Source organism: Desmodus rotundus, chromosome X (genome assembly GCF_022682495.2).
Source record: "Desmodus rotundus isolate HL8 chromosome X, HLdesRot8A.1, whole genome shotgun sequence".
NCBI lineage: Eukaryota > Metazoa > Chordata > Mammalia > Chiroptera > Phyllostomidae > Desmodus > Desmodus rotundus.
Window position 1 is genome coordinate 89,105,403 of NC_071400.1, and position 26,611 is coordinate 89,132,013.

The following is a 26,611-nucleotide window of genomic DNA, read 5'->3' on the forward strand; positions in this document are numbered from 1 at the left end:
CAGACGTCCAAAGTACAATGAGGTCTTTATGAAATGATTCAAGAAACTAAAGAAGTGGCTTCTTTATTTTTCAGTTCAACAATGTTTATTAAGTATCTGCTCTCTGCTGAATAATGAGTTATGTTTTGGGGGTACGAAATGAATAAGACATAATTTGAGCCTTCAGTGAGCTACAGAATTGCTAAATTTCATAAGACAATTGGAAAATCAAACTACTTTTATGAAGGAAAATTCCGTTCATACTAAACACTCTTTAGAAAAGTGTGTAGATAAACTCAGGGCACTGTACATAGGCACACTAAACTGAACAATACACAAACGTTGGTGCAATATTAAACTTGTCCTTAAGACCTCATCTAGAAAATGCTAACCTATACACTTGCTGCAGTTATGATTTGGTATTTATAGGCTCTTACGAACAGCACATATATATGCATTAAATAAGTCAAGAAATGTTTATTCAGAGCCTATGTGTGCCAGGTACTGCTCTAGGCACTGAGGAAACAGATAACAAACTAAAGCATTTGCTTTCATGATGCTTATATCTGAAGAGGGAGACAGGCAATAAGCAGGGATACAAATAAACCTATGTTAAGTAGTAGCAAGTGTATTAAAAAACAAGGTAAAAAAATAGAATGGTAAAGGTGCCAGGGATAGGGAGAAGCTGTTTTAAAATAAGGTGGTCAGGGGTACAGTGCTGAATTTAGAATATTTTCAAACATATTGACGGGGAAGTTCTTTATATTAGGTGTAAATTCAGTCAGTAACTTACCATATTACCAATTCATTAAAACAAGAAGATGTAAGTAAGGGGATATTAGACCCCCACTGAGCAATCCAATGAGGTTGTCAATAACTGACAGAGAATAAAGTATTGAAAAGTAAAAAAGAATATGAACCATGGGAAAATGTAGAAATAATAATCACCAACTAGAAGTTAATGAGCTCTCTCAAATACAAGGACATATGTGCTGACATGATGAGAAATATATACGCCAAATGAATTCATTAAATAAGTGTCAGAATTGAGAAACATGATGATTTGTTTTACTTCCACAGATTTCACACAAAGTGGAAATTAAAAAAAATGTTTCAATACTCGTTTCTGAGGAGGGAAGAGATGGATGGTGTTGGGATGCTTAAAAGTGTTTTTGCAAATTTTCTCACAATCAAATTTATGCTGATAAAAAAAACAGAAGGTGAGATTTTAATATTCAATTAGTATATATATGAGGTCTGTCCAGAAAAAGTCCAGCCATTGTTAATTTAACAAGAATGGTTTGTGTGACATGGATGTAACCTGGCAGGCAAGGAGAGTGGACTGGGATGTGCATGCGTGACCAATGATGACTTCACTGTACTAGTCAGTGGGGGCAGTAGACACTGTCGAGTGAGCATATGTACTGTGTGGCCATCACATTCAAAATGACTGAGCAAGGACAGCAATGAATATGCATCAAATATTGGGTTAAGCTTGAACATTCCTCTGTGGAAACTATTCTGATGGTTCAGGAGGCTGTATCTATGGGCAACTGGTGATTGGCAGCTTTATCATGATAATACGTCCACTCATGTATCATGTCTCATGCAGAGTTTTTCTGAAAAACATAAAATCCCCCAGGTGACATAGCATCCCTACAGCCCAGACTTGGCACCCTGTGACCTCTGGCTTTTCCCAAAACTAAAATCACCTTTGAAAGGGAAGATATTTCAGATCATCGATGAGATTAAGGAAAATATGATGAGGCCGCTGATGGCAACTGGGAGAACTGTGTGATGTTCCAAGGTGCCTACTTTGAAGGGGACCGAGGCATCATTGTCCCAATACAATGCTTGTTGTATCTTGTATCTTCTTCAATAAGTGTCTCTATTTTTCATAGTACATGGCCGGATACTTTCTGGACATACCTTTGTGTGTATGTACATACATTTGGGTATATGTGTACATAAGTAGATATGACTATATGTATATGTGTGTGTGTACATAGATGTGTGTGTGTGTACAGAGATTTTATAGAAGAGAATTAAGGATTACTTTTTCATTCCAACTACTAGATCCTATCACAAATAACACTATATATTTTAAATACATGTGGTAATGAAATAACAAGATAAAGCATATATTTATAATGATAATAATTATTATAATCATGTAATTAATGATAATTATACATATATCATCTCTTGAAGACTTAGGTACGTGTCTTTAAAAGAGTACATATAGAATGAACAAACGAAGCAACACCGAAGTCACCTTGCTGTTATGTAACAATTAATTCATTGAACAAAGTTGTGGGAGGGAGGCTTTCCGCGTCACCAATCCTTTGTGAGTGTTTCTAGTACTGACTCTCCCATTTCTTTAACAAGTAATTTTAAAAAACTTGCATAATGAAAGTAAACATCAGGAATATGCTTATAAAAAAGCAAAGCAAGAAAGTTCATTATACTTACATTTTTAAAAAAGATTCAGTATTTCAGAACAATTTAATTCTGACTGAAATGTGTGATGTGGAGATAATATATTTGATCAGATTCATTTTTCCTTTGACCCGTTGCTTAGAAAAAGTAATAAAATGCGACACATGGGTTTGGTTTAGCTTCTGTGGTATCCTGAAGCAGATACATGCATAGAAGCATTGGGGAAGAGTAGTGACATCACATCCTTCGGCAGTTTTTGCTAAAACAGTGTAGGGAATGCAGACCAAGAATGACTCTTTAGTTCATAAAAGTGTGTTTTTGAGCAGGCCGATTTTGAAGCCTAAGAAGACCCTGATTACCATGTATCATGAATGATTAAATTGCACTAAATCTTAGATGTAGGTGACTGTGTTCAAGTGTATCCATCTTGTAACATAGGATATGTTCTTGTACACTACCCATTTTCAGTTTGGTCATAATGTAAACCCTTCATATTTATTCCAAGGGCACAGAGCTCAACAAATGGTAAAATGGATAGTGAGTAACTAGAGAAGTAGAAGACAGAACTATAAAAACAAAAAATAAAATAACACAGCCCCCTCCCCATGTCATGTGAACAAGGATAAAGAATGGTAACATATTAATCAAGACAATATTATGGAAACCACATGGAAGGCTCAGTTCTCTTATCAATAATGAAAGGTTTTTATTAACTATCCTCAACACCTTTCTTTGCCATTTCCTTGTATTCATAGAGTTGCTTTGGAAAAACCATGTTGTATTTTCAAGTGTCAAAGAACCATATTAATGAGAATCTAAATTATATTCCCTAAAATAAAGGAAAATTGACAGATGGCAAAGAAAGGCCATTAAGTGTTCATTTATTGTGTTGAACTGCATTTATGAAGCTATACAACTTCATGGTTAAAATAACTGGGTATTAATTTTTTTGAGATACACAAAGAAAGGTAAATAAGGTAAGAACTCAAAGTATATGAAAGGAATCTATATGCTAGCAAACACTTTATAGCACTTACAATGTAGGAGGCCTTTTTGTGTGCTTATCTGCTCCTCACAAAAGTCCTATGGGTGAAAATGGTTATTATCTCCATTTTTAAAAACAGTTAATACCCAGCATAGAGAGGTCAAGTTCTATGTTCTAGGTCATGCAGCTAGTAAGTAGGAGAGCTGGGATTTGGATAGTCTGGTTCCAAAGTCCATGGTCTTGACCAGTATAAGTAACCTCCTGAACTGTCGGCAGGTTATATATGTAATATACTCTGTCTGCTGAAGACCTATAAAGGGGAAATTTTTGCATCTTGAATCTAATTTTTAGAAATCTAGACAACGGAGAGGGGAAGGAAAGGAAAGGAACAAAGGATCAAATTAATAAAAGCTAAAGTAGAAACACAAAGCAGAATGTTGCAAATCAAAGAAAATATACACAGACAGATATTCTCAGAGCCACCAAATAACCATGTAGCCATCTAACCATTTGGCTGTACAATAATGTCCAGCGACACAAGAAAAGTGATGGAAAGAAATACTAACTTTGCTTAGGTCTGAATTATTAAGATGGATGTTCTGTCATAAATACTCAGCAGGAAAAAAATCAGCTTTTTTTGTGGGTATCTTTTCTTCCCCATCTGAGAATAAACTGGAAGACAGTTTCTTGAAATGGACTTTTAAAAAATCCTTTCTTTTAATTTGTGGGGTTTTTTTTTTTTGGTCTACATATGGATTCGGGCACATTTTTGGTAAACTTGACAGTCAATGAATTTACTTTGATTTTTTAAAATGCTGTTCTTTAAAATTAGGTATGGCTACATTTAATTTTAAACTGATCAATCTAGAAACTTCAGTGACATTCTCTAGGCATTAATGTGGAAAACGTATTAACTTTCTAAGTACTTTGAAATTTAAGTACACTTTACCTGTTCATATCATCGAGATGCTCAGCAGCAAAATAAAAGCTTTTGATTTTAGGATGACAGGCTTTGAATGCACTGCAAAAGAAATAAATGCATTTATTTTATTTCAAATTGGGAAATAGGTTAGAACGAAATCATTTTTATGGGTAAAATTACCTGAATAACCTGAGTTCACACACATAATGCTTCTGCCATAATGACAGAAATCAGTAAAAAAATCCAATTTTCTACCCACAAAATGCTTTCTTATTACCTCAATTTGAAAGCATTAGACAAGTACCCTAATTTAAAAGCTAGAAAAAAATTTTAAAGTATTCCCTTTTCTCCCTTTCCCCAAATAAAATCAACTTACTATTTCTTGCGGCATTCACTGGCTCTATCAATTTTGAATTCAGGCAGACTGATGAATCCTTCTGCTTTTTCATCCTAAAGAAGTAACACTCTTGTTTAGGATATTATGTAGAATGGTTTGAAGCTGATACTATATAACTAATGCTTTAAATATCTATACTAATAAATGTGTCCATTAATTCCTTAAATATGACATTTTAGAGGGTAAAATTCCACTTTATTGGCTATATTCCATTAAATTAAAGGTATATTTTGAACATTTAGAATACCACAAATTAAAATATGTATAGAAAAATTTAAAAATCCTTTTTACATTAAATGTCAATAGAAAATTCTTTAATTCTCAAAGTGAAACATGTTTTGTAATTTTCTAATCTGAGTGTTTGTTTATACACTTTTATAACATATAAAATAATTTTAGCCCACAGTTAAGCTTCACAATTTTCTGTTATTTTTAATGCTCGGATATAATATATAGGGGAGTTTACTAACTCAATTCCTTTTCTGACTCCAAAACATCTATCAAACCTGAATTAAATAATTATTTTGTGTAGTCAAGATTTCACAAATAGATTATTTTAATCTTCAGATAGCTGATTTGGTATATATGCTATATATAGAGGTTATTTTTCACTTGAAAAATTAAATGAAATAGATAAAGTCCTCCTATATCTAATGAGGGGTGAAAAAAAAGATAGAAGAATTATCCAAAATCTTATATTATATACCCGTTATCCAAACTATGCTAAGACTGACTGGGGCTGAACCCTTTCATCACTGTTGTCCCTCTCAAGCTCATGACCAAGTTCCTCAGACTTTTACTCTCCCAGACTTTGATCTGTGCTGTACTGATGGCTTCCTGTATCTCAAGTTCAAGTGAGATTGAATCCCCATTGGCTATATCAAAGAAAATATAGAGAGTATCAATTATTTTACTGTGTGTATGTATATATGTAAAACTTAACAAAAATTTGATATTCCTGATAGTGGCTAACATGTTTGTGTTATTAAAAAAATACATAATAATTTTTTCAATATATGAGTTTTTTTCTTCCAATCTTAGGGTAAATAAAATAGTCTCAAATCTCTTTCTCAACTTTGATTTCCCTTGTTACCATGATGCCTTTAATTTAAAATGTTTAAATTTTGAACCATTTAAAACATTGTGGGTGTGTAGTTATTATCTTCCCTTAATGATGAGATGAGGGACTTTCACATTTCTCCTAAAAAAATGTCACACTAGGGTATTTCTTGCAATGTATACTGTGGAAGTATTCAATCACTTCTCATAAGGCTAATACAGTTAACAATAACTCTCTGATTGAAACTTAGCTACTATTCAATAAAAAGAGGCCACAGTTTTTTTTAATCCCTTAAACTGTGAAAGATAGAGTATAATTTAGCATACAACAGACAAATCTACAAGTGACCTTAAGATAAAAAAAGACAAAGAGAACAGTATATTTTGATAATGCTTGATTGGCTTATTAAGTGTATATATATATATACACTAAATGAAAATGTAGGTAAAATTATTGTTTGTTTACTACATCTAAAATAAGACACATGATCCCTGGCTGGTATAGCTCAGTGGATTGAGCACAGGCCTGTGAACTAAAGGGTCATAGGTTTGATTCCCAGCCAGGGCACATGCCTGAGTTGCGGGCCAGGTCCCCTGTAGGGGGTGAGTGAGAGGCAAACACACATTGATGTTTCTCTCCTTCTCTTTTGCCCTCCCTTCCCCTCTTTCTAAAAATAAATAAATAAAATTCTTTAAAAGAATAAAATAAGACACATGAAATTATGTGATTGCCAGAAAAAAAATCAAAAGTACAGTAAATAACCAAACCCTTCTATATATGTAATGCAGACATTTATATTAAAGAGTAAAATTGTAACTCAATGAAATAAGGTGTCAATTTGAAAAATATTACTAACAGCGTATGTTTATTGAGTACTTAGTATGTACCAGGCATTGGTATTAAATGCATTGATTCATTTTATCCATATAAGAGCCCAGTGAGCTAGGTACAATTATTACTCCCTCTTTTGCAGATATGGAAACTGAGGCACAGTACCTTAGGCAGTGTTTGTTAAGAATATTTTCTTAAACATAACCTAACATAAAATAAAATAAGACCATAACAGCCTGTCTAGGGAACACAAAATTCTCTATAGATGTTATAATCATAATAATGTTAAATTACATTTCAAAAATTAATCTTCAAATGCAAATTGAATGTCATAACATAATATTGATATTATTCATATAAGACTATCGAGCCGGCATACTGCATTAAGCCATGTACATTTTTTTAGAAAACAAGTTAACAATAGAAATTATTGTTAAAAAAGACTTAACATGATCTGATAGATGGCTATGGCAAAGGAATCAAAGGAAATGAATGTAAAGGGAATATCAATAAGTAAGGTACACTCTTGCGTATCTGTTGTGATATGTGATAGATTATGATATATTACTCTGGAAAAAATATGTTAACTGCAAATGAAATAAAATCATAAGAACAATTTAAGTGTATTATATACACCCTACTCCCCAATTGTGCCAAATGAAATGAAACTTGCACATTTTCAAAACTAGTCTATTAGTTCATTTTTTAAAAAAACTGAAATAAAGTCTAGTGATAGTAATTTTCTAAAATCACTAAAGGACTTCTCTCCCCAAAACAGAAAAAAGTTTAAAACTTTAAACAAGACATTTAAAAATCTATATCAAATTTCTATATATCATATTTTAAATTAAGCTATTACACTAATTGCCTTGGTATTTTTAATTAGATATATAAAACTTTATTATATCTGTGTTTCAGATATGTTGCTACATTAGAATAAATGATACAACTATCTTTACAGAACCCCCAAATACAAACATTTTAAGAAATCTTAAATATTTTTCTTGTGAAAAATAACTAGCAAAAATCTTCTGAATTAGCCTTTAGATAATTACCTGATTTTATAAGTGTCAAAAGGATGATTCTTTTGGTTAAAGATAGAGAATGGATGGGAAAACAAAATGTGCTTATCTTACCTCCTCATTAATATACCAATATAGGGATGCATCCTTAAGGACAAACCAGTATTTCTTCCATTTCTGTGAAAAATAACTCTTTGCATCTTTCTTTTTCCAAAGCCAGCCCTCACAGTCACCACGGCCAAGATCTTTGCAAGAAATTCGTCTTTTGCTCTTGCCAGCTATAGGACCTAAAGATAATAATAGTGGGTAAAAATGTTCTTGGAATTTTATAAATGTGTGGAGGTAGAAGATTGATTTATAGATCACAAAAAATCAGTCTGGGTTCTTAACCTTAAAAATTCTATTTATAATTTAGAAAATTATGGAAATCTTTAAAATCATTTCCCCCACATAAGTGACATACAATTTAATCACAAGTGTGTAATCAGATTCAAGATGGAAGTGGAGTAGGTGGAAGTTACACTCCCCTCCTCCCAGGACCATATCATAATTACAACTAAACTATAGAACAAGCAACATGAATAAACAATGGAAGTCTAGCTGAACTAGTCTTTTTTAAGCATATTTTATTGATTATGCTATTATACTTTTCCCAGTTTTCCCCCTTTATCCCCTCCATCCCTAAACCCCCCAACCCTCCAGCATTCCTTCCCTTAGTTCATGTCCATGGGTTGTACATATAAATTCTTTGGCTTTTCTGTTTCCTATACCATTCTTTACCTCTCCACAGCTATTTTATGCCTACCAATTATGCTTCTTATTCCTTGTACTTCCACCCACCATTCTTCTCCTCCCCTTCCCCAGTGAAAACCCTCCATGTGATGTCCATTTCTTTGATTCTGTTCCTGTTCTAGATGTTTGCTTAGTTTTTGTTTTTGTTTTCTTAGGTTCAGTTGTTGATAGTTGTGAGTTTGTTGTCATTTTTCTGTTCATAGTTCTGATCTTTTTCTTAGATAAGTCCCTTTAACATTTCATATAATAAGGGCTTGGTGATGATGAACTCCTTTAACTTGACCTTATCTAGGAAGCACTTTATCTGTCTTTCCATTCTAAATGAAAGCTTTGCTGGCTAGAGTCATCTTGGATGGAGGTTCCTGCCTTTCATGACTTCAAATACTTCTTTCCAGCCCCTTCTTGCCTGTAAGGTCTCTTTTGAGAAAACAGCTGATAGCCTCATGGGCACTCCTTTGTAGGTAACTCTCTCCTTTCCTCTTGCTGCTTTTAAGATTCTCTCTTTATCTGTAATCTTGGGTAACTTAATGATGATGTGCCTTGGTGTGTTCCTCTTTGGGTCCAATTTCTTTGGGATTCTCTGGGCTTCCTGTACTTCCTGGAAGTCTATTTCATTCGCCAGATTGGTGAAGTTTTCTTCATTATTTTTTCAAATAAAATTTCAATTTCTTGGTCTTCCTCTTCTCCTTCTGGCACCCCTATGATTCTGATATTAGAGTGTTTAAAGTTGTCCCCGAGTTTCCTATGCCTCTTTTCTTTTCTTTTCTTTTCTTTTTTTTTTTTTTGAATTCTTGTTTCTTCATTCTGTTCTGGTTGAACGTTTATTTCTTCCTTTTGTTCCAAATTGTTGATTTGAGTCCCGGTTTCCTTCCCTTCACTGTTGGTTCCCTGTATATTTTGCTTTATTTCACTTTGGGTAGCTTTCATTTCTTCCTTCATTTTGCGACCAAGCTCAATCAGTTCTGTGAGCATCCTGATTACCAGTGTTTTGAACTCTGCATCAGACAGGTTGGCTATCTCCTTGTCGCTTAGCTCTTTTTCTGGAGTTTTGATCTGTTCTTTCATTTGGGCCATATTTCTTTATCTCAGTGCACCTATTATGTTGTAAAGGGGGTGGAGCCTTTGGTATTCACCCAGGTGAGGCAACCCTCTTTGCTGCATTGGAGCGCTGTCTGTGGGGGAGGGGTCAGAGAGAGAATAGTGCCGCTGGCTTGCTCCGCTCTAGCCCCACTTTCCAATGAACTCTGTCATGTGAGACTGGGGGTTTCTCCTGTCGTGGCAACCCCTGCACTAGTTTACAGCTAGTTTGAGTCTTTAGTTCCCCACTCAGCCAGCCCTGCCTTGCCTATGTGGTCCACAGACTTGCTGAGCGTCCTCTCTGCTTGGCTGCCCAATTCCGCCCTCCTACTGGTTTGGGTGAATGTTTCTTTAACTCCTTGATTGTCAGAGTTCCATGCAGTTTGCTTTTTCTGGCACTTCTGGTTGTTTATTGTTCTTAGATTGGTTGTTATCTTCCTTTTGGTTGTGCAAGGAAGTAAAGTGTTGCTATCTATGCCTCCATCTTGGCCAGAACTCTCTGAACAGAAGTCTTATAAATAAATAAAGATTTATAGAAGAAGCCATATTGAGGCAGGTAGGAAGGGCAGAGATGTAAACAGGGCTGGCCCTGCACCCATGTGTGGCATTTGAGAATTGGGAGGGATAGCTCAGCTTCAAAAGTTCCTCCTGAGAAAAAAGGGGTCTCAATCCCATGCCAGGCTCCCCAGCCTACAACACCAATGCAGAAAAGAAGGGTCCACATATATGATGTGAAAATCAGCATGTATTTCATCTGCTGGGGTGAGACCTGAGGCTGCTAGAAATCCAGGCACACTTAAAGAGTCAGCACACAAAATCTCATTCATAGCCATGAACCCTGGGTGGATCTACCTAATACACAGGAACAAATAACAGAGAGGCAGACAAAATGAGTAGACAAAGAAACATGCCCCAAATGAAAGAGCTGAAGATATACCCAGAAAAAGAACGAAAAGTAATGGAGGCAAGCAATCTACTAGGTACTGTTTTCAAAACAATGATTAATGAGGAAGCTCAAGAAATTTAGGGAAAGAATGTATGAACTCAGTGAGAACTTAAACAAAGAGATGGTAAGCATAAAAAGTATATAGAAATCATAGAAAGGAACAGTCAGAAATGAAGAATACAATATCTGAAATAAAGAGTACACTAGGAGGACTAGCAGGTTAGAAAAAGCAGAGGATCAAATCAGCAATTTGAAACACAAGGTATCAGAAAACAACCAACCAGAACAGCAAGAAGAAAAAAAAGAATTTAAAAAATGATAGTTTAAGGGACCAGTGAGACAACATGAAATGTAACAACAGCTGCATCATAAGGGCAGCAGCAGAAGAGAGGGAGACTAAGGGATTAAGGACCTATTTGAAAAGATAATTTCTAAAACTTTCCTAACCTGGTGAAGAAAAAGACATACAAGTCCAGGAAGTGCAGACTCCCAAATAAGATGAAAGTAAAGAAGCTCACACCAAGACACATCATAATTAAAATGGCAAAGTTTAAAGACACAGAGAGAATCTTAAAAGCATCAAGAGACAGACAGTTATTTATAGTAGAGCTCCCATAAGACTGTAATCTGATCTCTCAATAGAAACACTTCAGGCAAGAAGGGATGGGATCAGTATGAAATACTCAAAGAGATGAAAAGCAAGGACCTACAACCAAGACTATTTTATCCAGCAAGGCCATCGTTTTAAAATGTTGGGGAAATAAAGAGCTTCCAAAACAAGAAAAAGCTAAAGGAGTTCATCACCATCAAATTAGTATTGCAAGAAATATTAAAGGTTCTTTTTTAAGAGGAAGAAAAAAAGAACATACATATGTATAATAAAATGGCAAAAATATGTACCTATCAATAATCACATAACAAGTAAATAGATTAAAAGCTCCAATCAAAACACACAGGGTAGCTGAAAGCATAAGAAAACAAGACCCATATATATGCTGTCTATAAGGGACCAACTCAGATGAAAGGCACACACAGGCTAAAAGTAAAGGGATGAAAAGATATTTCATGAAAATGGAAGGGAGAAAAAGCTGGGGTAGCAATACTTACATTTGACAAAATAGACTTTAAAACAAAGTCTATAGTAAGAGACAAAGAAGGACACTACATAATGATAAAGAGATCAATCCAAAAAGATGATGGATATAGCCCTTTTAAACCTTTATGTGCCCAACATAGAAGCACCTAAATATTTAAGGCAAATATTGATGGACATAAAGGGAGAGATCGACAGTAATACAGTCCTAGTAACTCACTGACATCAATGGATAAATAATCAAGAGAAATAATAAACAATAAACAGTAGCTTTAAATGACATACTAGGCCAGATGAACTTAATGGATATTTTGAGAGCATTTCACCCCAAAACAGCAGAATATGCATTCTTTTCAAGTGCATATGGAACATTTTCTAGGATAGACCACACATTAGGTCACAAAACAAGTCTCTGTAAATTTAAAAAGATTGAAATCATATTAAGCATCTTCTTAGACCACAATGGTATGAAAGTAGAAATCAATTACAAGAAAAAACGGAAGAACACACAAACACACAAAGGCTAAATAACATGTTACTAAACAATGAATGGGTTAAAGATGAAATGAAGGGAAAAAAATCAAAAGACACCTTGAGACAAATGAAAATGAACACACAATTAAGCCCAATCTATGGGACACAGTGAAAGCAATCCTGAGAGGGAAATTCATAGCAATATAGGCCTACCTCAAGAAACAAGAAAAATCACAAATAAACAATCTTACCTTACACCTAAAGGAACTAAAAAAAATTAAACAAAGCCCAAAGTGAGTAGAAAGAAGGAAATAATAAACATCAGAGAAGAAATAAACATAATAGAGTCTTAAAAATACAAAAAATATATCAATGAAACTAAGAGCTGGTCCTTTGAAAAGACAAATAAGATTGATAAACCTTTAACCAGACTCATCAAAAAAAGAGAGAGAACCCAAATAAATAAAATCATTAATGAAAAAGGAGAAGTAACAAGTGACACCACAGAAATACAAAGGGTTATAAAAATATTAGAAACTACTATGTGCAAACAAATTTCACAATCTGGAAGAAATAGGTATTCCTAGAAACATACAATCTCTCCAAACTGAATCAAGAAGAAACAGGAAAACTGACCAGATCTATTACAACAAAGGCAGTCAAAGCAATAACAATGAACTCCCAATAAACAAAGGTCCTGGACCAAATGGCTTCACGGGTGAATTTTACCAAAGATTGAAAGAGGAACTAACATCTACCCTTCTCAAACTGTTCATAAAAAAATTCAAAACAAGGGGAGACTCCCAAACTCAGTATCTTAATTCTAAAAACAGAAAAATACACTAGAAAAAAAAGAAAATTATAGGCCAATATCCCTAATGAGCTTAGATGCATAAATCCTCAGCAAAATATTAGCTAACCAAATTCAGCAATACATTAAAAAGATCATACACCATGATAAAGTGGGATTTATTCTTGGGATGCAAACTTGATTCAATATACCCAAATCAACCAACATGATACACCACATAAACAAATTGCAGGATAAAAATCATACGATCATATCAACAGATGCAGAAAATGCAAATGCATTGAACAAAATCTAGCACCGATTTATGATAAAAACTCTCAGCCTAGTGGAAATAGAGGGAACATACCTCAACATAATGAAGGCCATATATGACAAACCCACAGATAATATCATACTCAATGGGGAAAAACTAAAAGCATTTCCCTTAAGATTAGGAGCAAGACAGGGGTGTCCACTTTCACCACTCTTATTCAGCATAGTACTGGAAATCCTATCCATAGCAATCAGGCAAAAAAAAAAAAAAAAAGAGGCATCCAAATTGAAAAGGAAGAAATGAGACTGCCATTATTTGCAGATAACATGATACTGTATATAAATAACCCTAAAATGTCCACCTAAAAACTACCAGAACTGATGAATTCAGTCAAGTACCAGGATACAAAATAAATATTCGGATATTGTTGTATTTATCTTTTTAATTTTTGATTGTTGTTCATATACAGTTGTCTCCACTTCCCCCCCACCACTCCTCACCACCTCATCCCTCTCTACCTCCCACACTCCATCCTAACCCCTTTGGCTTTGTCCATGTGTCCTTTATACATGTTCCTTGATGACTCTTCCCATATTTGCCCCCATTATCCCTCTCTCCCCTCCCCTCTGGTTACTGTCAGTTTATTCTTTTTTTCAGTGTCTCTGGTTATATTTTGCTTGCTTATTTGTTTTGTTGATTAGGTTCCCAATTCAAAAGAACCTATGAACCCCAATGTTCATAGCAGCACAATTTACAATAGCCACGTGCTGGAAGCAACCTAAGTGCCCGTCCATAAATGAATGAATCAAAAAACTATGGTACATTTATACAATGGAATATCACACAGCAGAAAGAAAGAAGGAGCTCCTACCCTTTGTGACAGCATGGATGGAACTGGAGAGCATTATTCTAAGTGAAATAAGCCATACAGTGAAAAACAAATACCATATGTAATCACCTATAAGTGGAACCTAATCAACAAAACAAATAAGCAAGCAAAATATAACTGGAGACATTTTTATACACCAGTAATGTAGTATCAGAAAGGGAAACCAAGAATACAATCCCACTTACAATTGCATCAAAAACACTTAGGAATAAATCTAACCACGGATGTAAAAGACCTGTACTCAGAAAATTATAAAATAACAAAGGAAGATACAAATAAATGGAAATATATACCAGGTCAGAACTAACATCATTAAAAATGTCCTTACTACCCAAAGCAATCTATGGATTCAATGCAATTCCTATCAAAATACCAAAGGGATTTTTTTTTTACTAGAACTAGAACACATAATCCAAAAATTTATATGAAACCACAAAAGACCTGACATAGCCACAACAATCTTGAGAAAGAAGAACTAAGCTGAAGATAACACACTACCTGATATCAAACTATAGTACAAGGCTGTAGTACTGAAAATAGCATGGTACTGGCACAAAACACACATACATTAGATCAATGGAAGAGAATACAGAGCCCAGAAATCAATCTACAACTATAAGGTCAATTAATCCATGACAAAGGAGGCAAGGACATACAATGGGGTAAAGACAGTGTATTCAATAAATGGAGTTGGGAAAATCAAACAGATACATGTGAAAAATGTAAATAGAACACCTTCTTACATCATATACAAGAATAAACTCAAAATGGATTAAAGACATAAATGTAAGACTCCAAACCATAAAACTCCTAGAGTAAAGCATAGCGAGTAAAATCTCTGACATTTCCTTTAGTAATATATTTTTTTCTGACATCTCCTCAGGCTAGGGAAACAAAAGAAAACTAAATAAATGGGACTACATCAAACGAAAAAGGTTTTTCAAAACAAAAGAAACCATCAACAAAACGAAATGATAACCTCCTGACCGGGAGAGGATACATGCCAATGATACATCTGATAAGAAGTGAATATTCAAAATTTATAAAGAACCTACATAACTCAACACTGAAAAAATACTGGCAATCCAATTAAAAATTGGCAGATGACTTGAACAGACATTTCTACAAACAGGACATACAGATGGCCAATAGACATATTGAAAGATGTTCAACATTACTTATCATCATAGAAATGCAAATTAAAACAACAGTGAAATATTACTTTGCACCTGCCAGAATGGCTGTCATCAATAAATTAATAAACAAGTGTCAGGGAGGATGTGAAGAAAAGGGAATTCTCATGCTCTGTTGGTGGGAATGAAAATTGGTACAGTTACTATAGAAAATAGTATAGAAGTTCCTCAAAAAATTAAAAATGGACCTGCCTTATGACCCAGAGATTCCACTTCTGTATATACAAGGTCCAGCACAAATAATGCCCCCTTTTTATTACAAAATCTTTTATCACAAAGTCATAAGCATGTCATTCTATAACATATCATACTTAAGCACACCATATGACATTTTAGATGAAATATTCAAATTAAAACTATAAATTGTTACACCCACCTTATTACCCTACCAACCACACTTAAGCAGACATTTCTTCTGCCAGACCCTGTATATCAGAAGAAATCCAAGACACTAATTTAAAATATTGTAATATATGCACCCCTATGTTCATTACAGTGTTATTTACAATAGCTCAGATATGGAAGCAACATAAGTGGTCATCAATAGAGGAGTGGATAAAAAATGTTTATATATAAATATAAATGCAAATATATATATATATAAAACTAGAGGATATTATGCTAAGTGAAATAAGTCAGTCAGAGAAAGACAAATACCACATGACTTCATGTATGGGGTGGGAAAATAGTAGGTTTACAGTTACACTGTGATTTTTTTAAGTTAATAAAGCTATTGTAATCATCATAACCCACATATCTTTTTCCATATGCACAACTGTAAACCAATTTTTGACCCCTTGTATATTTGAAATCTAAAGTCAAAATGAATGAAGAAACACAACAGAAACAGACTCATAGATACAAAGAACAGACTGATGGTTGCCAGAGAGGAGGGGGTTTGGGGGCTGGGAAGATGAAGGGATTAAGAACTTCTGATTGATAGTCACAGAATAGTCCCAGGGATGTAAAGTACAACATTGGGAATAATATTAACTATGTACAGTGCCAGGCGGGTGCTGGAAATATTGGAGAATCACTCTGTAAAGTATGTGATACTGTGACCACTATGCCGTATGCCTGACACTAATACAAAATACTATTGAAAGTAAACTGTGATTGAAAAATAAAGTTAAAAAAAAATAACAAATAAAAAAGAAGTGTGAAAGCCCAGTCTCAAAGCATGTTGAGACCATTTTTGGCAAAAGGTGCCTTGTTATCACAATTGACGTGAAGGAGAAGCTGGTCTCCGCAGTGTTTGCTAGGGGGTTGTGCTCTTCTATACCACACTGGTTTCAGTCAAGAGAGGATTGGTGAAGTGTGCTGGTGATCATCAAAGTGCAAAGCAAGCAGGTAGATGTTTCATTTCATTTCCATTTCTTACCTTTGTTTTTCTTCTTTGATTTATGCTGCAGAGAGGACTGCTGAAATGTCTGAAATCAAAGATAGGGAAGAATATTATCTGATAGGGTGCCATGTGGAACATCATTATGGTATGCAGAACTCTTAAGACCTAAATGATAACTCTGAAATATGGTCAGAGAAACTATTTTCTTTTTTCCAAAGCCTCAAAAAAAGATCATATATATCATGCTGCTCAACTTTTTAATCTCCTGGGAAGCAGGAGAGGATATTATCTTTGTCTTTATTTTGTAGCAGAGAAATCTGGGCACAAAACAATGGTAAAACTAATCACTCATATATATATATATATATGCACAATCCTACTTTGTACCTGTTAAAGGAGTTTATTGTGCTTTCTCAAGCAATACATCATTTGATTCTCAGGAAAATCTTATTAAGTAGGCAGGAAAATATGATTATTTCTTGCTCCTTAGAAGTTCAGTCTATTACATACGACACTATCACCTTTTGATCTCCTAGGTACCCCTCCTCTGCTACTAAATATTTCAGCACTTGGATCATCACTTTCATCTCGCATCCACTTCTCTTACTAGTATTGGTGACTAATCTTCATGTAGGGGATGTCAGCACCTTGGCTCCTCAGTCCCTCATCATCAATGACCTTTATTTGTCCAATCCTTAGCTACCCATTGCCATGATCATATGTTTTCTGAAGCATACTCCAACCACTGCCTACACTATCTATGTCTCACATAGTCTAATGCTCCCAACTCAGCAATTTTTAGAAAGTCTTCCTTTGAGGTGTCCAATTCATTGACCTCACTACCCTTTTGTGCCTTTATTTCTCTTCTTCCACTTGGTTTCCATAGGACATCATTATAATTATTCCCTTGATTCATGCTCCCAGCATCATACTCACCTAGTTAAACAACCACCTCAGTTAAGCCTATCTGTTTACTCCATGCTAAGCGGTGCAACAGTTTAATGTCTTAACAGAAAATCCCACAACTGCATTGAATGGTCTAGCCTTCAATTAATGACTCTAAATCACTGGTTCCAATCAGGTAGTCTAGTAAGTTATAATGTTCACTGGTGTAAATAAGGTTAATTAGGTTCATATGATTAGCTAGTTAGCATGGTACAGAGATAGCATGTGTGATTTTAATTCATAGATAATCCTTTAAAATGAATTTTATGTAACATGTTCTTCTTTTCTTTTTCGAAGGTATATCTATAAGAGGCAACTGGATTTTGTTTACATAAAATTCACTGGTCTTGATTTTATAGAATACATTTGTATTCCATGACATAACTTTCTTATTTAGCATCTTTGCTCATAAAATAACAGAATAATATTCTTACATAATAGTTTTCTTGTATTTGTATATGATTAACACAATTTTCATGAATATAATATTCTGAATGGATACCAGTCCTAAAGGTAAGGATCAGATAGTTTGTTGCCATACGGTGTAACCCAGAAACAATCACCCAAGTGTCAAAGCAACATGTATGTGCGTGCACATGCATGTGTATGTGTATAATTTTGAAGGACCCAAAGCTACAAAAATTCATTTTAGAGAGAAAGCATAAAAGATAAAACACATGCTGTGCTGATTTCCTTGAGTGTACTTTGCTTCAAAATAATAACTCAGCCTAGTGTGCTTACATATAGTTAATTTACATATAGTTATTTTCCCTAAATTGTTTGGCTGTAAAATTACTGATTGGGCTTCTTTGTTCCTTTTGTGTTTTCACAAGTAATCATTATGATTTTACAGCTTATTATTTTTAAAAATGACTAAGATGGGGGTGGTTTGTTTTTAGGAAGCTACATGGATAACAGACAGCTTGAAAGAATTGAGTTATATAATGTACCTCCTATGCTTTTTGCATGCTATTCTTTAGAACCTGAAGGTCTACTTTAAACTCTACACAAAAACATATTTTGTGCTCTCCAGGTTTTCTTTTTTAACAAGATTATTTTTTCTTTCCCTATAAATATATTGTCATACTGATTGTGATTGCAGAGTGTAAGAAGTGTACATATTGTTGAAGTCTAAGAACTCCTAGGCACACAATACAGATTTACCCATCATTCAAGGAAGCAAAGCCTCAGATGTCTTTTGTAAATATCATAAATATTACAATGCAATTATCTTGAGAGATTTCATTATTTTTCTAAGTAATGTCACATTTTCTACAATTAAAGTTATAATTGAATTATATTAATTAAAATCATGAAAGAGAATTATATATTTTGAAAGTAACAGCAAAGGCAATGAGAGCTACAGTCAAGGAAAGAGGTCTTTGTGCAGAGAACAGTTACTATAAAAGGTCTGAAACTGCTATCTTAGAAGGGCCTGTTTGCAGGGTGGACCCTTGGCTGACATCTGGGAACTTGGCTGGTAAACAGTTCCCTATACTGACATGAAGCTCCCCTAAGTGATAAGATAGTTTTGCCCACCTGGGGACTAAACACCTGTTTTCTTTTTGGGGGTCTGGTATTTTTATAGTTGCTAGGCAGGGGGTTCTTATGTAATCAATCCAATAAAATCCTTGGATGCTGTTCTTTCAGTGGGCTTCCCTGGGCAGAGACACTTGACATATGTGAGAGCGGTTTTGCTGCTGTGGGGAGAAAGTACTATATATGACCATGTGTGCATGCACGGGCACGAGGGAATTTAAAGCACAAGCTCATATTGTTTATTGATGATCAAAAATACATTGCTTTGATAAGCATTTATGAAGGGAAATTTCCTCTAAAAATGTATTTTTACTTTATTTCCTAGACAGTAATTCAATAAAATCTAATGGATTCATATGATTGGCCAGGACTTCTGGGCTGAGCTGTATAGGCTGCCTGACTAAACAGATTTTATACAAAACTGAGCTAATGATAGTCACCACCCTTCAAACAAATCTGCTCCTCTCCTAGTCTTTTATACCTTAGTAAATGGTAATTCCGCCCCCCCCTCCACCAGGCTTATATCCAGAGTAAATCTTGGAGTAAACCTACTCTTTTCTTTCTATTACATCTTACAGTCAATCCACTAGCAAGCTGTATCAGCTCCATCTTCAAAATATGTTTACAATATGATTTTTTTTTACTACTTATACTACTAGCACCTTGGTCTAAGCCATCATCATCCCTTACCTGAATTACTGAAATATCCCCTCACTGTTCTTCCTACTTCTGCTCTTACCTCCTCTGTTTTTAAGACAAGACAGGATGATCCTTTAAAAATATGGTTTGAATAACATCATTCCTCTACACAAATTCTTCAATGGCTTCTCATCTCACTTTGAATCAAGCCTCAAACCTTTCCAATGATCTTGAAGGCCCTGTATAACCGCCCCCTGTTATCTTTGCTTCTTGTCCCTATCCTTACTAACTTGGCTTCAGCTACAGTTGCCATTTCTAGATCATGCCAATTATAGTACCATCTTAGGTCCTTTACCCTTGCTATTCCTTCTGTCTGAAGTGACATTTGCCCAGATATGGTTGCGGCTACCTCCCTTACCTCCTTCAGGTCATTACTCAAATGCTTCCTTTTTAGTAAATTCTTCCCAGGCTTCCCTATCTAAAACTATTATCCTCATTGCCATGAACACTTCCTGGCTTATTTTCCTGCTTTATTTCTCTCCTGAGCATTTAGCATTTTCAAAAGTACTTATATTTCTTGCATATTACCTGGCATTCCTTCCAAATATAACTGCATGGAAGAAGATGAATTCTGTCTATTTTAGGCACTGTTTTATCTTCTGCCTAGAATGGGGCCTAGCTCAGAAGAGATGCTCAAGAAATACTTGTTGAATGAATAAAAGTTAAGTAAACCATCAGTAAAGAACATAGGATGCAGCCAATTTTTTTTTTTTTTTTTTTTAGCCTGAAGAAGTCCTTCAGCAGACAACAAACAAGCCAGGTGTCTTTTCTCCAGCAATGCACGTACAGAATATTACTGAAAATTCTTTAGTAGGCCATTTCTTTTGGTGGATAATAAAAAGTTCCTTTTTTATCCAACCCCCCTTAGCATTACTTGCACTGGGATTGTCTTAGAACTTAACAGTTTAAATTTAAATTCAAGATGGGGCTGGCTAAAGTACATTAAATGTGTGTCAAAAGATAATTATGCAAATAATTATATGATGAATTATGAATGGATATGTTGAAATCATAATTCTATCCTCAAAAATAGAATGTGCTAAAATAAAGGGCCATTATGAAAGTATTGTTGATCCTCTTGTTAACTATGGTGATGCATGCAATGGTATTCTGTTTGGCTATAAATGATCCCTTTTTCAGACATTTGCCTGAAAAGACCATTTGTCTTTCGTTTTGTCCACAGATGTTCTGTTCAAACTGCATTCCCCCCTCTTCTGAATGGGGAAGTATGGGGGAGGGTAATTTGGGTCATTCTTATCCTGAAACTTTCAGAAGTACTTATTTTAATTGTGGAAGAAAATGATAGTTTCTGTGTTACATTTTGAAAGCTCAGCTACTATTAAATTCTTCTCAAGTTGCAAATTGCCACACTTATGGGAAAATTTGCAATCAAAATACTCTCTTGTTGCAATATAGCAACTTCCCCTTACTGTAATTTTCTGTGAAGTTCCAAGATCTCTTCAGTGACTAGTCAAACCAATTGCTTATTTCTTACACATTAGTAAAGAAGGTGCTTAGCATTTGAAACACTTGAGAAAAAATGATGGTTACTTTCACATATTTAATTTTTTAATAAACAAATAAACAAAAAGCCTCTGAAATTTAAATATTTCACAAAGGAATGTATTTTCCCTTACTTTCTAATTATTGTATGTCAGCAGAAGAAAAGTCTAAACATGAACAAGTAATGTAAGTAAGATGCTAATGGGAATAAATATTAAATCAAGAAATCTCCCATTTACAAGAACTAACAGCACAGAATTGAACAAGTTTGCTGTTGGTGGTGGCCTTGCCCATTCTCTTGCATGAGAGACTCTGAGCTCAGGGGTGTGAGGATAAGGCACTGCAATGCACTGGGTCTTTCAGTACAGTGGGGTGAGGTTGCTTTGGATTCTGTCAATAAAGTTAACCTGTGTTATACTGAAAAGGGCTCCATACACACTCAAAAATAAATAAGCATGCTTTTAAAACCAATAAGCATGCTAATTAGCAGCAAATAAGAACAAAAAGGCAATATTTGAGGAGAATTTAGAGAAAGTCAGTTAGACTCATTAGGTTGGACAGAGTCAACTTTTCATCAAAATAATATTATGCAGATTAGATTTTGAAGGAAGGAGGTGATTGAATTTTATACAGGATCCCATAAGGTGATTTCTTTTTTCCTATGCAGTAGTAGTAAAGTAGGAAGAAGAAGAGGGGTTAGTGGTAACTGGGAAGGGTAACATAACAAGAATCATCATTTTTGGGAAACAGGAACTCTCATTCTTGGATCATAATAATTATCATTTACTGAAGGCTTATGGGTCAGGCACAGTATCAGGCACTTTATATCAGTTATCAATCTTAATCCTTACAGTACATCCCTAAGGTGGTTATCATTAACCCCATTTTAAAGAAGCAAAAAACTGAGACACAGAATACATAACTCGCTGAGGACCACACAGGTAGTGGTAGAGTCAAAACTGAAACCCAGGTCTGCAAATCCCAAACCCAGTTCTTCTACCTACTCTGCAATACTGTCTCCCAAGGAATTATTCTGTAGTCATAGTAACAATGTGAAAAAAAAAAAAAGAAAAACTGCTTCTGATACAAAGACATCCATTAATGCAAACCTCTCATGACATATAACTACATTGCTGTGTGGAAAGAAAGGATTCTATAAAACAGAAAGATATTAATTATAACACTTCATATTAATGGAGATCATTCAAACCAGTAACATCTTAAGATCAAATTTTCATGCTTTTTTCGGCTTTACTTTAATTAGAAAGTTATATTGATTTGTGGGTTAAAAACGATTTGCAGGTTTTTGGGCAACTATTAATTATAATATCCTCATGAGAGGAAGGCTCATGTTAGCATTTTAATTTTGCAAATGTAATAGAAACTAAGGTACAGAAAAGTAATAAGGCTCAGCCAGGGAGGACAAGGATGGAACTGCAATCACATTTTATTCCAAACCTGTTAACAGTGTTAATTGAACTCAGTGCAATTAAAAAACCCTATGTCAATACTGATGAGGAAATCAGTGATCCAAATAAGGCAAGCCTGCCTCTCCACTAATTCTTTACACAGGAGAAATCTTTTGGAGCTGATTCATTGTGTTATGCAATTTTCACCTGACACACTGCTGATTATTATGTAATGCCTTAAAATTATTTGGTTTATGCTCTCAACTGGTTTTTAACTGCCGCATTAGTTCCTACGAAGGCAGGAACCATCTGCTCAGCCCCCCACTTTATACTCAGCTCCTAGCACAGGACCTGATATATAATAATCTGTTGAAAGCATGAAAAAGTTACTGACCACCTACGTGTGCAGGACACTGAAGCTATGGGTTATGGCATCTCATATGCAATCTGTCAGTGCATCCTGTCCACTCTCCCTTTAAAACATACCCAGATTCTAGCCCCTTCTCACCACTTCCACTTCAGCCCCCGGGGGCTAGGCTGCTATCCTCTCTCACTTGAATTGACCAGATTCTATCTTGTCTCCCTCCTTCCACACTTACCTCTAGCCCTTTCAGTCTATTCAGTCTATTCTCAATACACCAGCTAGAGTGATACACTTCAAATGTTTATGTTTCAGCAAAAATGGAATGCACAGTACCGCGGAGCAACACTGTAATAGGAGTCAGGAGACATGACTTCTATTTCTCTCTATTCCAGTCCATATTCCAGCTCTGTTACTGTGGTCAAGTCACCAAATTACTCTTGACCTCAATTTCCTTGTCTGCAAGGTCAGGGGTTTGGACGAGATGCTCTTAAGACTATCTCATAGAGAACTAACTGTAAACAATCATGACAGAAAGAAGAAGGGAAAAATGGCTAGTCACCAATGTACATTCAATTATTGATGTTTTAGGAATTATGTATACCCATAAACAGTGTCACTCTTAACATTTAATGATAAATTATTTATTGAAAGAGAGTTTATGTTTAAGCTCCAGTGCACATGGAAACAACTTATCCCCAGCCATATTAGATACAGCTATTTGGGGGTGCTTGATTAATGTGTACACTTAATATAGATTTGCACATAGAAGCAGAAAGTTTGAATAGGTGAAAAGCAGAACTAGGGCAGTTCCAGCTCCTGTCACTTTTGTTTGACAAACTATCTACATCTGGGTGTCAGAGAAATCAGTGTAGGCTTGCCCATCTTTTGTGGCAAAGAGAAGTTTATGGTCAGAAATAAATTGAGAGAACCAGAGTTGCCTCTGGAAGGCTACTCGATGACAAGGAAATAAATTATATGTAAAAGAAAACAGAGAAAAAATAATATAAAAAGAATCACCTCTAATGAAGAATGCACAAATCCTAAGAATCCCAAATGGAGTGACTGTATATGACATGAGAATTTTCTCAGCAATGATATGACTAAACCATAACTACTAAAAATTCTGTGGCTATTGGATTAATAGCTTTACTTAAACTAATCTAAAACTGAACAGCTTTTGGTTACCTTTATTTTCAGGTTTGTTGCTGTGATATATTGGGCGTATTTTCTCATCATGGAATTTTTACCGTGTCAGTGTCATTTGTTCCAAGAATGCTAGCTTTTATCTAAATACATTTATGACCAAGGGTATGTTCATATCAAGCTCTTACAGAATGGACAAAAGGTTGTCTCTCCAAGACAACCACTTCAAATGGTTTTTTATCTGCTCGTTTTGCTGCAGTTTTCTTGATCCAGAGATATTTCTTTCCTAACAGAACATTTCTCAAAGAGAATATTTTATAAAAATAAAAGTTAAGCTTAGAAAGTTTTAAACGTCACTATATGCAATTCATTTTATAATAAAATAATTTCAGAGACATAAATGATATTCTTCTCTTCCACAGTGAAACATCTAGTAGGACATGATTTTAAGAATAAAAAAAAGAGAAACTTGTTTTATCTAACAGAAGGGAAAAAAGGACATGATGGGAATATTTTTTTTAATTCTGTACTTGCAGCAAAAATCAAATCATTATGTTGTCCATTTAGAAGGAATTTTCCATAGTCTTCTCTGCAGTGCCAAACTCATCTTGTAAATGAGAAAACTGAGTAAGAGAAAGAAAGCAGTTTATACAAGCTTAGATGTGAAAAATAAGATTTATGTAGGGCCTGATGTTTGCAGCCACTTCTCCAGAACTAGTTGTCTCAAATGCACCTACTTTTAGTTTGGCTTGTTCTCATCCCACTGCTGAGGGCATTTTGGTCCTATGGTTGGAGGAAGGATGCTAAGAATATTTGTGTACCACCGTAGTGCCAGACACTGTACCAGATACTTTATATACATTGTCATCACAGGGAGCCAAAGCTTTTAGCCTTTTACAAAATTATATATGGGGCACAAAGGATTAGAAAATACAGTATCTTCAAAAATATTTTTACACCCAACAAGCAGATTTTGTATGGCTATTTCTTGTAGCAGCTGTCTAATAAAAATTAAGGACATGATGCTAAAATGCAACTAAGTAAAGAACATTCAACAACTACCTAAGGCAACATGGTCTACATATACCGCCTTCTGGCATTTTTCCTTAAGCAGAGCATATGAAGAGAGAAATTCTCTAAAGACTTTTCTAATGTGTTTTATTAAGTAGAAACCTCTTAGGTATTAATAAATTATACATTTTATCTTAATTATTACTTATATTAGTCAATCTTCTCATTGAAAATCAAAGACAATTTAAAATTATATGCTTTGATAAATTAAGTAAGTAGGCTATAGGGATGATACCTTCATATGAGTGGGCTGTACCTTGAGTCAACTGCAGATTTATAATTTAGAATTTTTCACTTTACTACTGATCCTTATACAGAAAATCACTAGAGAATTTTTAAGCAGGTTTTACCTGGTAGGCACCTCAATTGACCCCCCAAAAAGGAAGCCTCAGTGTGGTGGTTTCCTACTGTGTCAACTTAGCAAAGCTGTAACAATGTAGCTCAGAATTCCCTTCCCTATGTACTTCTAGTTAGGGTTAGCCACATTGTAACTTTGTGTGAATTTTGGAGAATACAAGTGAAGCAGCATCTCTTATGCTCTGAAGGTCATTGTAGGGTGTCAGTCCCTGCTGCAGCTTCACACACATTGTCAGTTTTCTGGGGGCTTGTCTCTTTTGCATGGGCCGATAGCCGGGTTTGCAACTCCTCTAAGTCCTGTACAAGGAGCCTGTGAATCTCCATGGTGGAGGGCTCCATCGTCATTGAAGCTGGAGGCAGAGTTCCACTTTGTGCTCATGGGTTCTCGATTGTCTTGCTCTCCCTGCCTTCACATCCAGATTTTCTTCATGACCACTGGCTCTGCAGAGGAATGAAGAGTTCCTCACTAGTTCTTCAATTGAGGAACTAGTTCTTCACTAGTTCCTCAATTGACTAATATTTAGTCTTTTATTCCATGTCACTTAGGGCTTCTGTTTTCCTGATTGAACCCTAACCAATATACTCATTAATACCCATTGAGGACATGTGTTTTAGTGCTAGAAGGCATCCTCAATTGCTCACCGAGAAGCAAATTCACTTCCATGTAAATAAATTAATTTATTTTCTACATGGTGTTAAGAATAATCATTTACCCAGTGCAGTGGAAAACTTTATACACAATGTATGATTTGATTCTGAAATGGCAGGTGAGGTATTATTATCTTGTTTTTATGCATGAGAAAATGAGGTTCAGAAACATGTCTAGGTTCACAGAGCTGACTTAAAGTTCATGTTCTAGAACTACAATATTATTCTTGGCCATTCTAGATAACAACTTTAGAAAAGACAATTCTCTTCTTTAATGTTGAGCCCTTTTTACCTGGATCCATTGTTTCTTGAGGCCACTCCAAATTAATGATTAATAGAAGAACACATGAGAAGGTAGCTTATTCTCCTGTTTCCTAAGGCAGGACAGTTTTCATCTAGTTCATCTAAAATCATTTGCATTTAAA

General features: G+C 35.0%; 1 protein-coding gene across 4 annotated transcripts in view; it reads right to left on the minus strand.

Moving 5' to 3' along the window:
* The window catches only part of CNKSR2 (connector enhancer of kinase suppressor of Ras 2), a 280,032-nt gene that overhangs the window by 53,594 nt on the left and 199,827 nt on the right, over positions 1 to 26,611 (minus strand). For all 4 annotated transcript variants that reach the window (XM_053917527.2, XM_053917526.2, XM_053917525.2 and 1 more), the window contains 4 exons: positions 16,545 to 16,593; positions 7,750 to 7,922; positions 4,702 to 4,775; positions 4,353 to 4,424 (listed from right to left, as the gene is read on the minus strand). In XM_053917527.2, coding sequence (XP_053773502.1) covers positions 4,353 to 4,424; positions 4,702 to 4,775; positions 7,750 to 7,922; positions 16,545 to 16,593 — 368 coding nt within the window. The remainder of the gene's footprint in view (positions 1 to 4,352; positions 4,425 to 4,701; positions 4,776 to 7,749; positions 7,923 to 16,544; positions 16,594 to 26,611) is intronic.